This window comes from Portunus trituberculatus, chromosome 39 (assembly GCF_017591435.1).
Source record: "Portunus trituberculatus isolate SZX2019 chromosome 39, ASM1759143v1, whole genome shotgun sequence".
NCBI lineage: Eukaryota > Metazoa > Arthropoda > Malacostraca > Decapoda > Portunidae > Portunus > Portunus trituberculatus.
The window spans coordinates 18,735,779-18,747,990 of record NC_059293.1 but is presented as its reverse complement, the minus strand read 5'-3'; the positions used below and the strand labels follow the sequence as shown (position 1 = coordinate 18,747,990).

At 39.9% G+C, this 12,212-nt stretch overlaps 1 protein-coding gene across 2 annotated transcripts in view; it reads right to left on the bottom strand.

The window, feature by feature from the left end:
* The window catches only part of LOC123515434 (putative neural-cadherin 2), a 367,250-nt gene that overhangs the window by 46,604 nt on the left and 308,434 nt on the right, over positions 1-12,212 (bottom strand). For both annotated transcript variants that reach the window (XM_045273998.1, XM_045273999.1), the window contains one exon: positions 1,829-1,948. In XM_045273998.1, coding sequence (XP_045129933.1) covers positions 1,829-1,948 — 120 coding nt within the window. The remainder of the gene's footprint in view (positions 1-1,828; positions 1,949-12,212) is intronic.

The following is a 12,212-nucleotide window of genomic DNA, read 5'->3' as shown; positions in this document are numbered from 1 at the left end:
GGGAGGTGAGAGGACGCAGGTGAGAGGGAGCGGTGTGACGTAGGCGATGGGAATGATGGTGTGCGAAGGGACGTGAAGGAGACGTGGCGGTGCAATAGGAGATTTACATATATCTGCATCGAATTACTCAGGTGGGGTCACTAGCTTCCTGATACGATCACTCGCCTGCAGGGGAGTAGTTTGACGAACTCCTTCATTAGAAGTTTGTTGATTTCCCATTCATTAACTTTTCGTGGAGGGTTTTCAAAGTTAGTTTTGTATGAATCAATTCCCATTTCTTTTCTTCGAGCTTAATTTCTTATTCTTTGACTTTGTATGTTTTTTTCTCTTTTCTATTGACTTCTCGTAGTTTGTATTCAGGGGGATTTGTAATTCATTGATTTTCAACGTTTTATTATCCTATTTTGTATCGTATGTATTAAACTTCATTGGTTTGTATTTACTCATAGTCACTTACTTATTCATGCAATTATTTTTATGTTTTTTTAATGCAGTTTTCGTGAATCAAAGGTTCTGTAATACACTTTGGTAGTTTGACGTAAAATGATTAAGATTGTGATGATGATAACAGTTATAGTAATAATGATAATAACAGTGATAGCAATGATAGATGGTGAACGCATAATGTTATAGAAATTAAGTACTATAGTTTGTGAAAAAAAAAAATGAAGCACAGGAGCACACACCCGCCAGGATCCATGTGGGAAAACAGAGGCGAGTGTCCCTTCAGATAACCAAGTAATTTATGACTTATTAAGCTTCCCACAACTTTCTCATCTACTGAAGTCCGTCTAATTAGTCCCGTGTGACAGTACTCTTCTGTCAGCCTTCATGGAATTTTCTGTAATATATTAGTGACATTTTTTTTCGTTATTGTGCTGCTTCGTTATAAAGATGTTGCATAAATTTGGTTTTGTAATCAATGTGTGTGTGTGTGTGTGTGTGTGTGTGTGTGTGTGTGTGTGTGTGAGAGAGAGAGAGAGAGAGCCTTATTCTATTCCATTGTGGTGAAGAAAAGTCTCCTTTGTATTATATTTATGTTCAAAGGCAGGAAGAAAAGAATCTAGTACTCTTTTTTTTCATTCACGTCTTTCCTTTTATTTTCATGTCTGTTTTTGGCTTTATTTTTGTTCATTTTTTCCTTTTTCCTTTTTTTTCTTTTAACGACCACGGTTTGCATGGACACACGGAAAGTAATTGAGAAGAAGAGCTCGATTTTTGTGTTTTCCACGATACAGTAGCAAGAAAATGTCTCTAGAAAGATGTAGGCAAAAGTAGGAAAATATGCGTATCAGTGAACAGATTAATCTTTCTGGCTCAGAGAATATAGGTTCGAGATTAATGAATTATTAGTCTGACCGGAATCTGACATGCTGTGTCGTTGGTACAATATTCCATATCTGCTACAAAAATTTTTCTTCATGCTCACCGTGTTTAGTGAGGCCTTTATATTGAGGAGGATTACAAAGTGCATGGCAACACCGCCCTCCTGACTCACAACGTGACGCGAGAACACAGCCGCAGCATGATGAATGATGCTGCGCCTGAACCCTTCATTGTGCACGAGCCGGAAAAAAAGAAGCTCTGACAAAAGAACCGAAAATTGCAGAGGAACAATGACAGCCAGAAAAATTATGTGTGTGTGTGTGTGTGTGTGTGTGTGTGTGTGTGTGTGTGTGTGTGTGTGTGTGTGTGTGTGTGTGTGTGTTGACAAGGAAGAGGGATCGTCAGTCAATATCATACTGACAAACACATTCCTTGGCACGGGGACATCACCCGTCACACCTAGGATACCATTATGTATTCCGGTCCCTAGCAGGACACTCACCTGAGGCCCGCACCCTGGCAGACAGCCGCAGCAGGTGGTCAGCGCGGGTGTTCTCAGGAATCGTTACCTCATACTCCGGCTGCTCGAACTCCACCGGGTCGCTGCCCACCAGCTTGGTCACTGTGAGGGAGAAAGGAGAGGTTATTAATTCTATCTAAGTTTTCACCTTTAATTCTACTAAACTTTACCTGAACCTGTTGAAATCCCTCTCTTTCACCTAACATTTTCTCTTTTTTTTTTCTAGCCTTCATCCTCCCCATCCTCTAATGTTCCAGCCGTCACTTGATATCTCATCTCATCAAGTCTTTTCTTGGTACGAATGGTTTCACATCTTCTAGACATTTTTTCTTTCATTTTGAAAAAGAAACAGTACTTTATTTCCTTTTCTAGTTACGTATGAACTGTTTACTTAGTTTCATCTGAACTAAGCATCAATTAGATAAATTGACTTCGTCGATTACACTTTTGTTTGTAACTCAGATCTACTTTCACAGCAGCAGAGGGCAGTGTAAAATTGCCTCACGTGTCTTTGTCTTTGAAGGCAGCGGAGGATAACTGGAAAGCGGGTGCGTTGGAGAGTAAGGATTTTAAAGTCCATAATTTTTGTCAACGCCGGAATGTGTGCAGAGTTCTGGCGCCTTTGTGAATGCCTTTGTAAAAGTAGCAAAGATTTTTCCATGTGCAATAGTAAAGTTCTGGTGTTGCAGTTGGAGCCACGTGCATTCCCTTCCTTCCCTCGCCATCTGCCTCCTATTAGCTGGGGATTCATTTGAAAAGAGGATTGAATAACACGAGCGTCCTACAACACCATAATCCCGCACACCTCCTGGGACCATTTCTGGGACTAAAGACCAAAGGAGGGAAGGTGTAGCAGACCTGTTTAACATACGTACTGATAACGAGAATAATAATGATGGTAATGATAACAATATAGCCTGATGTTATTATCTTTATTGCAACGACAGTAATGGTAGTAATAAAGTAGTAGAGGAATACACACACACACACACACACACACACACACACACACACACACACACACACACACACACACACACACACACACACACACCTAACACATCATATTCCTATTTCTTTCCTTTGGCTACATTTTTTCCTTCATAGACCATTAGTATATTTAGCCTTTCCAGTAGAAGCGAGGCATTTCCTTCCGCCCCTCGGCCTGAGCTTCTCTGGAGTGGCACAGTACTGGTAATGTCTTATTCAGCAGCGGGCCGTGAGAGGGGAGAGGGAGGCGGAAGGCACAGGATGGGAAAGAGATGGCGGAGGCGAATGCTTTGGGAGGTACCTAAGGGCTGGTGCGGAATAAGAGGGGCTGAGGTGAAGCAGTTCAGGGGAAAGGAGGGAGAGTGTGAAGATATGGGATGTTGTGGATGTTTCTTAATAGGTAGAATATAATGGGTAATCCTAATGAATATACATGAGATCTATTCCGGTAGCGCGGTTATTTCTGCGTCCGTGTTTTTGCTATCATGTGTATTGTGTTGGTGTTTGTAAAGTGAGGGTACGCTAAGGGGTCAGTTTTTGCACCTGTGTTTTGTTGGAAGGAATTGTGTAGTTTCCAGGTCTGGTTGGGTGAATCTAAATGTATTTCTTCCCCGAACATAAAAACGATATGTGTTGCCTCATGCCTATAAAGTATTTTTCTTTTTGAACTTGAGAAGAAAAATGTGACCTTGTGTAAATTTTTGCCAGTTAATTTTTCGAGAACTTAAAGATGAAACGTGTTTAGTTAAGAGTATTTTATCTTTGCAACTCTCTCTCTCTCTCTCTCTCTCTCTCTCTCTCTCTCTCTCTCTCTCTCTCTCTCTCTCTCTCTCTCTCTCTCTCTCTCTCTCTCTCTCTCTCTCTCTCTCTCTCTCTCTCTCTTTCCCTGTCTGCACAAGTTTACAAATCGTTAACGTGGTGGTTTTGTTACGAATGCGTGCTAGTCGCAGCGCTTTGTGAAATTTATGTTACCCTTCCTGTCTCCGGTTTCCTTTGAATTTACGAACATTCCTGTATGATAATTATTCCTCGGTTCTATTATTCTGAACTATACAGTTGCAAACCCTTATTTCTCTTCTTCCTTGAGTTTTATTTTTCTAGCGCACATTTTTATTCGCGTTTTTCTTCCGATATCCCTTTAATTTACGAACATCCTTGCATGATATTTTTCTTTTGTGTTCCATTGTTCTGAGTTACGCATCTGCCATCCTTCCCCTTTCCGTTCTCTACACCTTTCTCAGCACACAGTCTCACCTCTTATTTTCCAGTATCTCCTGGGCATTCTTTTATGATCATTAGTCTTCTGTTCCATTGTTCTTGGCTAAATTATTGCTATCTCTCCTTCCCTTCCTCTCTGTATCTGTCTTAACACTCATTCTCACATCTCGTTTTGTCCTCTGCTTGATCCTTATTCTTTTTATTTCAATATTCTAAGCTACAGTTTCTATTATTCCATTCTATTCAGTATCACGTATTCTAACTCCAAACACGTTTATTTGTTCTCTGTATCTAACCATTTTTCTTGTCTCCATTTGGTCTAAGCTTCTGTGATGCACCCATTCACTCAAGTGCCATTTCCATACCATCCTGTCTTCCATCTTTCTTAACACACATTCTCGCATATTTTTCCCTTCAAATAAACTCCTTAACGTCCTCATTATTTACCCCAGCTGTCTCCTTTCCCTCTCCTCTGTGGGGCTCTGTGCTGTCCCCTCCATCAACTCCTTGCTGGATTAGTTCCTCGGTGCTATATTGCCTCATGGTATCAATATAAGGGAAAAATCGAGCAAGTTGGTAAGCGTGTCGAGGAAAGAGGCTTGCATGGGTGGACTGATATGAGAGAAGGAGGAAAGAACGTGGTGGTGATGCTGGTGGAAATGAGTCATTGTTGTTAGGTATAGAGAATGAAGTGGTGTTGATGTGGAGATGGACAAATGCAAAGGAATGTAACAGGTGTGTGTGTGTGTGTGTGTGTGTGTGTGTGTGTGTGTGTGTGTGTGTGTGTGTGTGTGTGTGTTAATAAAACGTTGATGTGTTCTTTTTATTTATATATTCTTTTGATTTATTTTTAAGGTAAAATATTGTTCATGAAAGTCTGGTTCAGCAGAAGAGAGACAGACTAATTAATTTTACTAAATGCTCGTGAAAAGTGCAACAAAAGTCATACCATAAAGTACAAAGAGAAAATCCACTCATAAAGGAACACACACACACACACACAAAAAAAAAAAAAAAAAATAGTTTCACATTAAGAATAAAACAAAATTAGATCTCATCAGTGTGAAGTAGTTTATAAAGTACATAGAGTTAAAAACAAAAGCCAACTTAACATACAAATGATATAGGATCCTCCATGTTTTGTTAAATAATTAATTTACCTCTAACAACCAAGCGTAGAAAAAAAAAGTCATATCGTCACTTTAGTTAAGATTGCCAGCCTCTGATCCTCTCCCATCAGCTTTCCCACTTCTGTCTTTTCCTTACCTCATTTCTCTTCCAATATTTTTTTTTCTCGGTGATTTTTTCATGAATGGAAAACACCTAATGCATGTAGAATGAAAATGAAAAGTAATGGACGTTACATAATATTTTAACATATTTTGTTATGTAAATGGGACTTTGCTGACGCCACAGCTTTCCCACGAATGTTATGTAATATAATATAATATAATGGAACACACACACACACACACACACACACACACACACACACACACACACACACACACACACACACACACACACACACACACACACACACACACACACATAATAGCTGTAATTTAATCTTGCATGTTTGCATAATTTTTTTTACTTTCCTGTGTTCCTGAGAAGTGATGCTTGCTTGGTGACTTGAATTAATGAAGAAAAATTCCTTAACGCCATCATAACTTTGCCTGTGTGACGCTGGCCTAGTCATTAAAATCTTTCCCTACAATTTCAGTGAGAATAAGCCTTTAAGGCACGCTCAGTTTATAAGACAGGAGAATTTAATCTCAAGCCATCAGGACAGTTTGACATATTTGTTTCAGACGCTCCTTTTTTACAACCATCTACGTGTCGGAGGCAATTTACGCGTGACGACGTGATTGGCTGCCTAGTGGAGACGCTATTCCTGCTCGTAACAGCCTCAAGTAAATCTTGAGTTTACTCGGGTTGTAGCATTTGAAGGTTATTGTGTATAGCATTTATTCCTGTGTTCTTTCCTTAGAGTATGTCTTTCATCAGAGCCTTCCCAGGTTGCTTTTAGATGATAACACTTTATATTGCTTTATAATGTGATCTCAATTGCGGTGCGTGGGATGTAAAAAAAGGCAAAGCAATCGTTCTCCCGATGCGATGTCTATTGTGCGGATCGTTGCTAATGTGACTTTAAGATGCAAGATTCACGCAATCGTCGAGATGATAGTGTATTTAGCACCGCGTCCTGATTACTGGCCCACATCTTGCATGAACGGTTATAAAAGATAATTGTATGGGAACAAATGTACGAATATACAGATTAAAATGAATATACTTATTTTAGGAAAAACCCAGATTATGATATATGAATAGAATTATGTATATATATATAATTATGCAAATGCCACAGAAACGGGAAATGCTTCAATCTTATGCCCATGCTTGACAACAGAAGCCTGCTTTTCCTTCCACGCATTACATTTTCAGCTCATTATCTATATTCAAAAATTGTTTCAGAGGGTTTGACTTTGTTTCCATTTCCTTTGTGTCCTTCTCTATTGTTGGGGAAGCCTGCTGGTCAAGATTTATTTTTAAGATATTGAATTCTGTGTTCCCAAAATCCGCGACCCTTTCGTTATATCGGAGTCGTTGAATGCCCTGAGATACCGAGGCCTGGCGTGCTGCAGTGAAGGTTGCCGGCTGCCTTCCTCTTGCCCTCCTTTGTCCCATGCCATTTCATTACCGTCTTTTGAGGCCTATATCATCATGTTCATTAATCTCGTTTTTATTTTTCTATTTGATCTTGTTTTATTTTTTGTTGAACTGATTTTGAAGATTCAGTGATAAGGATGATGAGTCTTTGCCAGTTTATTTTGGTCGGTTTTGATCTCTCCCCTTGCCCTCATCCTCGCCCTGCTCTCCGCCACACGTCGCCTTCAGGTCATTTTTTTTTCGGTCTTCTCGCTGCTCTTCCTTCCAACTTCTATCTCCAGCGCTCTTCTTTATTCAATTCCCAGCTATCTAAATATTCAAGATATCTTACTGTGCTAAGACGTATTTTTCTTTGTCTTTTTTGGTCTTATCTTTTTTTTTCACACGAGGGCAACTTCTTTGTCATCTCTTGTTATAACTATTTTCGTAATCTTATTTTACTTATCAAGGATACATTTCGGAGATATATAATTTTCCAGAGTATATTTTATTTTCTTTCTCACAAGAATTTTACAAAGGCAATTTTCTTTTCCTTTTTGTCACTTACTTGTCACTTCACTTTTTTTTTTCATCTTTGCATTTTTCGTTCGCAGGTCACGGTCGTTTTTCATAACCAAGAGACTTTTCTCTTTCCATTCCTTTGTTAAGGATAATTTTTTCTTCGCACCCGGACTCACATTTTCTTCACTCTTTTTTAGTTCACTTTAAATTATTTTCCCCTTCCCTGTGTAATTACTTCGATGTCACTTTACTATTTCATTAAGAAAACAAAGTCGTTTTATTTTTCCCCCTAAGCTAAAATATATATATTCGTTTTAATCACTCATTTATTATTGAAAATTCCGTCAACTTCAAGCGACGGACGTAATTAATTACTTGATAATCTTTCCCCTGCATGAGTTCTCATGCCGGGAAGTGCTCCTGCTTCTCCCGACCCGCTAACACTGTGTAAAGATGCTTAAACTCAGCATCTGCTCTTACTAACGCATTCTATCACTTCAAACACCAGATATTCCATTTTTTGATGCTCTCTCTCCCCTTTTAAAAGATTCTGATACTAGCAAGATCCCATTATACCTTCTCCCCACAAGCTTTAGCTGTGCGTTCCCTTAAATCTAACATATATTTAGAGCAAAAGATTTCGTAATTTCCAAGGGAAGAACATAATTCATTGCTCTATGCTCTTTTTCCCCCTTTAATAGGTTTTGATGCTGGCAAGAAAGACACCAAGGACCGTAAATTCCGGTCTGGTTGAAGCAATGACCAATTTTTCTCTCCGTCCCTGCCAGTCACGCCGCCAGCACCTCCTCCCCGCTGGCCCCATAAATATTCCGCACAAAACTGGCACAGTCCTCTTCTCTCTGTTTGGATAATGATGCGAGTCTGCCTTTCGTTTATTCTCCCGGTGGATTTAATGACTGAGGCTCCATGCGTGTTGGACGTGACGTTTTGCATATGAGAGTTATTAGAGTTATTAAGTAAAAAGGATACATTATCAGTGAAATGGAAAGATGAGGTATTGGATTGACTTTCACACTCATTAGTCATTAATACTGAAGGCCAGTGTTATAATGCATTCATGTTATTTGTGGAACGGAAGTCAAATTATGGTCAGTGAACGTAAGCACTTGAGTTCCAGATAGCGGGACTTGGAAATTACGATAGATATAAAATGATATCTTATAATAATGAGTTTAAGTTGCAAATTTCGTAATAGATAAAAATGTATATCTGTAGACCAACACAAAATGTGGCTTATGTTTCTCTTATCCAACCTTATGGAGCTGTGTCTACAAAGGGAATGATAAAGAACTGACTGACCGCTGGAGAGGCTTAAGAAGATGAAGCGGAGAGGTGTGAAACGAGACCAACAGAGATCTAAGGGGATTGTCGGTCCTGAAGAAGGGAGGCAAGAAGCTTTGCATCAGTCGAGGGCAGGACAGGAAAAATAGCAACAGTGCCGGATGTGAGTGACTTGTCAAGGGTGTGGATGGACAGATGAAGAGGGAGAGATGACATGGCTGGCAGAAAAAAGACTGTTTCGAAATACAAAATGTAAAGTACATAATTGCAATAATTAGAACATACAGAATACAAGGCAAAGTCATTCATACTCACCCACACTCATACTAGCACTCACATTATGCTCATGCGAACACTTTTATTACAAACTTTACACACAACAAAAAGATATATATATATATATATATATATATATATATATATATATATATATATATATATATATATATATATATATATATATATATATATATATATATATCATAGTTTTCTTTCCTTTGTATTGCAGTGGAATTATAAATATGGTTCATTCGTAACAACGGAAAGCGTAAAACTACAGCAATATTTCATCCCAAGCACAGACTGCCCCACGTAAATGCGCGGCGCACACCATACCATTAACAGACACAATTGTACTTCACATGAAAACACCGAGAGAAGCTCACTGTGTACACTCCCACTCCCGCCCTCCCTTTAGCTATACATTTTCCTCCTTTTTGTCTCTTTTACTGCACATTTAAGCAACACATTTCACTGTAATGTGCATGTTTATATGTATTTGTCATTTTATTTTTATAATTCCGTCTCTTTCTTTAAAAGAGAGAAAAGCCTTTGCAGAGAGAGAGAGAGAGAGAGAGAGAGAGAGAGAGAGAGAGAGAGAGAGAGAGAGAGAGAGAGAGAGAGAGAGAGAGAGAGAGAGAAATCCCAGTTCCATCTTGGAAATTATCTGTAGTCTCTGGACAGATTTTTTATTCCTTTTTTGTACTTTTCGTCGGCGAGGTTGAGATGTAGTCACGCCTGGGACGACGTCTGTTTATGGCGGCGACACGGCTCTCTTATACAAGCCTCTGAATCACGACACACTGAAAATGACACACTGACCCTCCCCCTCCGTCTCTCTCTCTCTCTCTCTCTCTCTCTCTCTCTCTCTCTCTCTCTCTCTCTCTCTCTCTCTCTTGGTACAGTTTATACCGCCCCCCATAAAAAAAAGTTGTGGGGAATAGTATGTAAATTCTTTCATTTCCTTTTACCTGCATCATTTCGTACAGAACATATCAAGAGATGGGGACGTGAAATGAAGGACGCCTCGCAACACAGCATAGCATTCCCGCCCTGTGCTATTATCTACGGGGCGTATTCTGACAAGTGTACCAGAGAGAGAGAGAGAGAGAGAGAGAGAGAGAGATTCTAAAAAACCAAGGGGGAATATTTTTGCTTACATTTTTCTTTCCTTTTCTTTTTTTTTCGAGTGAAGGGAGTGAGTGATTCTCTTTCAGTCTCACGTCGTTCGCTTTTGAGATGCGTGAAATGAAAAGTTAAGGAAAGGGGTTGTCGATACGGTTACCAAAGAGAGAGAGAGAGAGAGAGAGAGAGAGAGAGAGAGAGAGAGAGAGTAAGAGGGAGAGGCGATTATTTACTACAGTGAGGGAGAGAAAGAGAGAGTGAGCAGGTGGTGAAAAGCTGGAAGGTGCCTGAGGAAGAAAGGAGAGTGAGGGAGGGAAAAGGGTGGCAGAGAGAGAGAGAGAGAGAGAGAGAGAGAGAGAGAGAGAGAGAGAGAGAGCAGGTAAACATGAAGATAGATACAAGGGATATGCGGTGACGACAGAGGATGAACCAGAAGGCGAGAGAGAGGCGAGGGAGAGGCGAGGGAAAGGCGTGGAAGGAAGGATTTAGAAGGAGAGAAGGGATACAAACAACAACAATAGTACCACAACCACCACCACCGCCTCCACCAACAACAGCAACAGCAACAAGGATAGATAATGGAGAAAGGTGGAGGAGGCGGACGAGAGAGAGAGAGAGAGAGAGAGAGAGAGAGAGAGAGAGAGTGAGATGAGGCGCGGAAGGTGAGGGACGAGGGAACTTTGAGCGATGAAACAGAACCCTCGCAAGATCTCATGAGGGAGGGACACTGCTCACTTTCCTCCACACTCAGCTGTTTGAATATTACTGCAGGGTCTCTCTCTCTCTCTCTCTCTCTCTCTCTCTCTCTCTCTCTCTCTCTCTCTCTCTCTCTCTGTTTATTCTTTCTTTTCCTGTGTGCCTGTGAAGCAAAAGGAAGGAAAGAAAGATAGAAGGAAGAAGGAAGGAAGGAAGGAAGGATGCCGATAAAGGTTACTGCTAATGTCAGTGCAGGATTTCTCTCTCTCTCTCTCTCTCTCTCTCTCTCTCTCTCTCTCTCTCTCTCTCTCTCTCTCTCTCTCTCTCTCTCTCTCTCTCAGCATATTATCTTTTTTTCCTCCTCCTTCCAAGCGTCTGCAAAGGATAAGGAAGGACAAAAGGAGGTCACTAAGGCTTAATGTCCCTGAAGAATATACGTGAAAGTGAGCCGTGATACATCGTACTTGGAGTCTAGTGTAGAGAATTAAGTTTTTGCTCCCCAGAATGTTCGCCAGATAATTTGTTTTCTTTGTAGGTCCCCCGGGTTCTGTATAGGCCGTCCTTGTGATTGGGAAAGTTAGGGAGTAAGCACGTTCTTCTTCATTAATAGTCCTGGGTCTTTATTGAGTCAAGGGACGTACAGGGAATCAGAAGCTGGAAAGAATATAGAGGAAGAAAAATAAAAGTGTAGCAAAGAATAACAGTAGTGTGTGTGTGAGAGAGTGGGAAAGAGAAAGAGAAAAAGGCTACAATATGAGGTTACTCCACCGTCCTTATCACCAACTACACAGCAAAAGACAACAAACTCCGCTGTGTGTAATAAACCTTTACTTTTAACGGAGAATAAAAAGCGAGAGGGTTGTGACGCATTAAACAATTCATCAATGAAATGAATAAAAGACCTATAAAGAACAAATTGTGCTGAGGTAGAGGAGAAGAATAGCATGAGGAGGGAATATCCGGAGTGAAGAATGAAAAATCCAGGTGAAATGGTTGCGTGTTGCGCTGGACAGGTGGGCGGGACTGGTCTGAACGAGTGAATAGGAAGTCAGATGTCACGAGTCTTGTTGAGAGAAGAGACGAGTAAGCTGAGCGAGAAGTGAAAGTTGAAGTGGTCGTGATGAAAGCAGGAAAAAAAAAAGAAAATAGTGGTGGTGGTAGTGGTGGTGGTGGTAGTAAGTGTATGTGTGTGTGCGTGTGTGTGTGATAGGAAAGGGTACAAACATGATAACTGAAAGGAAAGGAAACATCAATCTAACTGAAAAAAATGCATTATCAAGTTTAATGGTCAGTTAAGTTGCTGTTTGCCGCATGCTTAACTTTATTACAGTCTGGACGTCGATAATGGTAGTGGTGTTAGTAGTAGTAGTAGTAGTAGTAGTAGTAGTTGTTGTTGCTGTAGTAGTAGTAGTAGTAGTAGTAGTAGTAGCAGCAGTACTAGTAGTAGTAGTGGCAGTAGTAATAATAATAACAATAGTAATAATAATAATAATAATAATAATAATAATAATAATAATAATAATAATGATAATAATAATAATAATAATAATAATAATAATAATAATAATAATGATAGTAA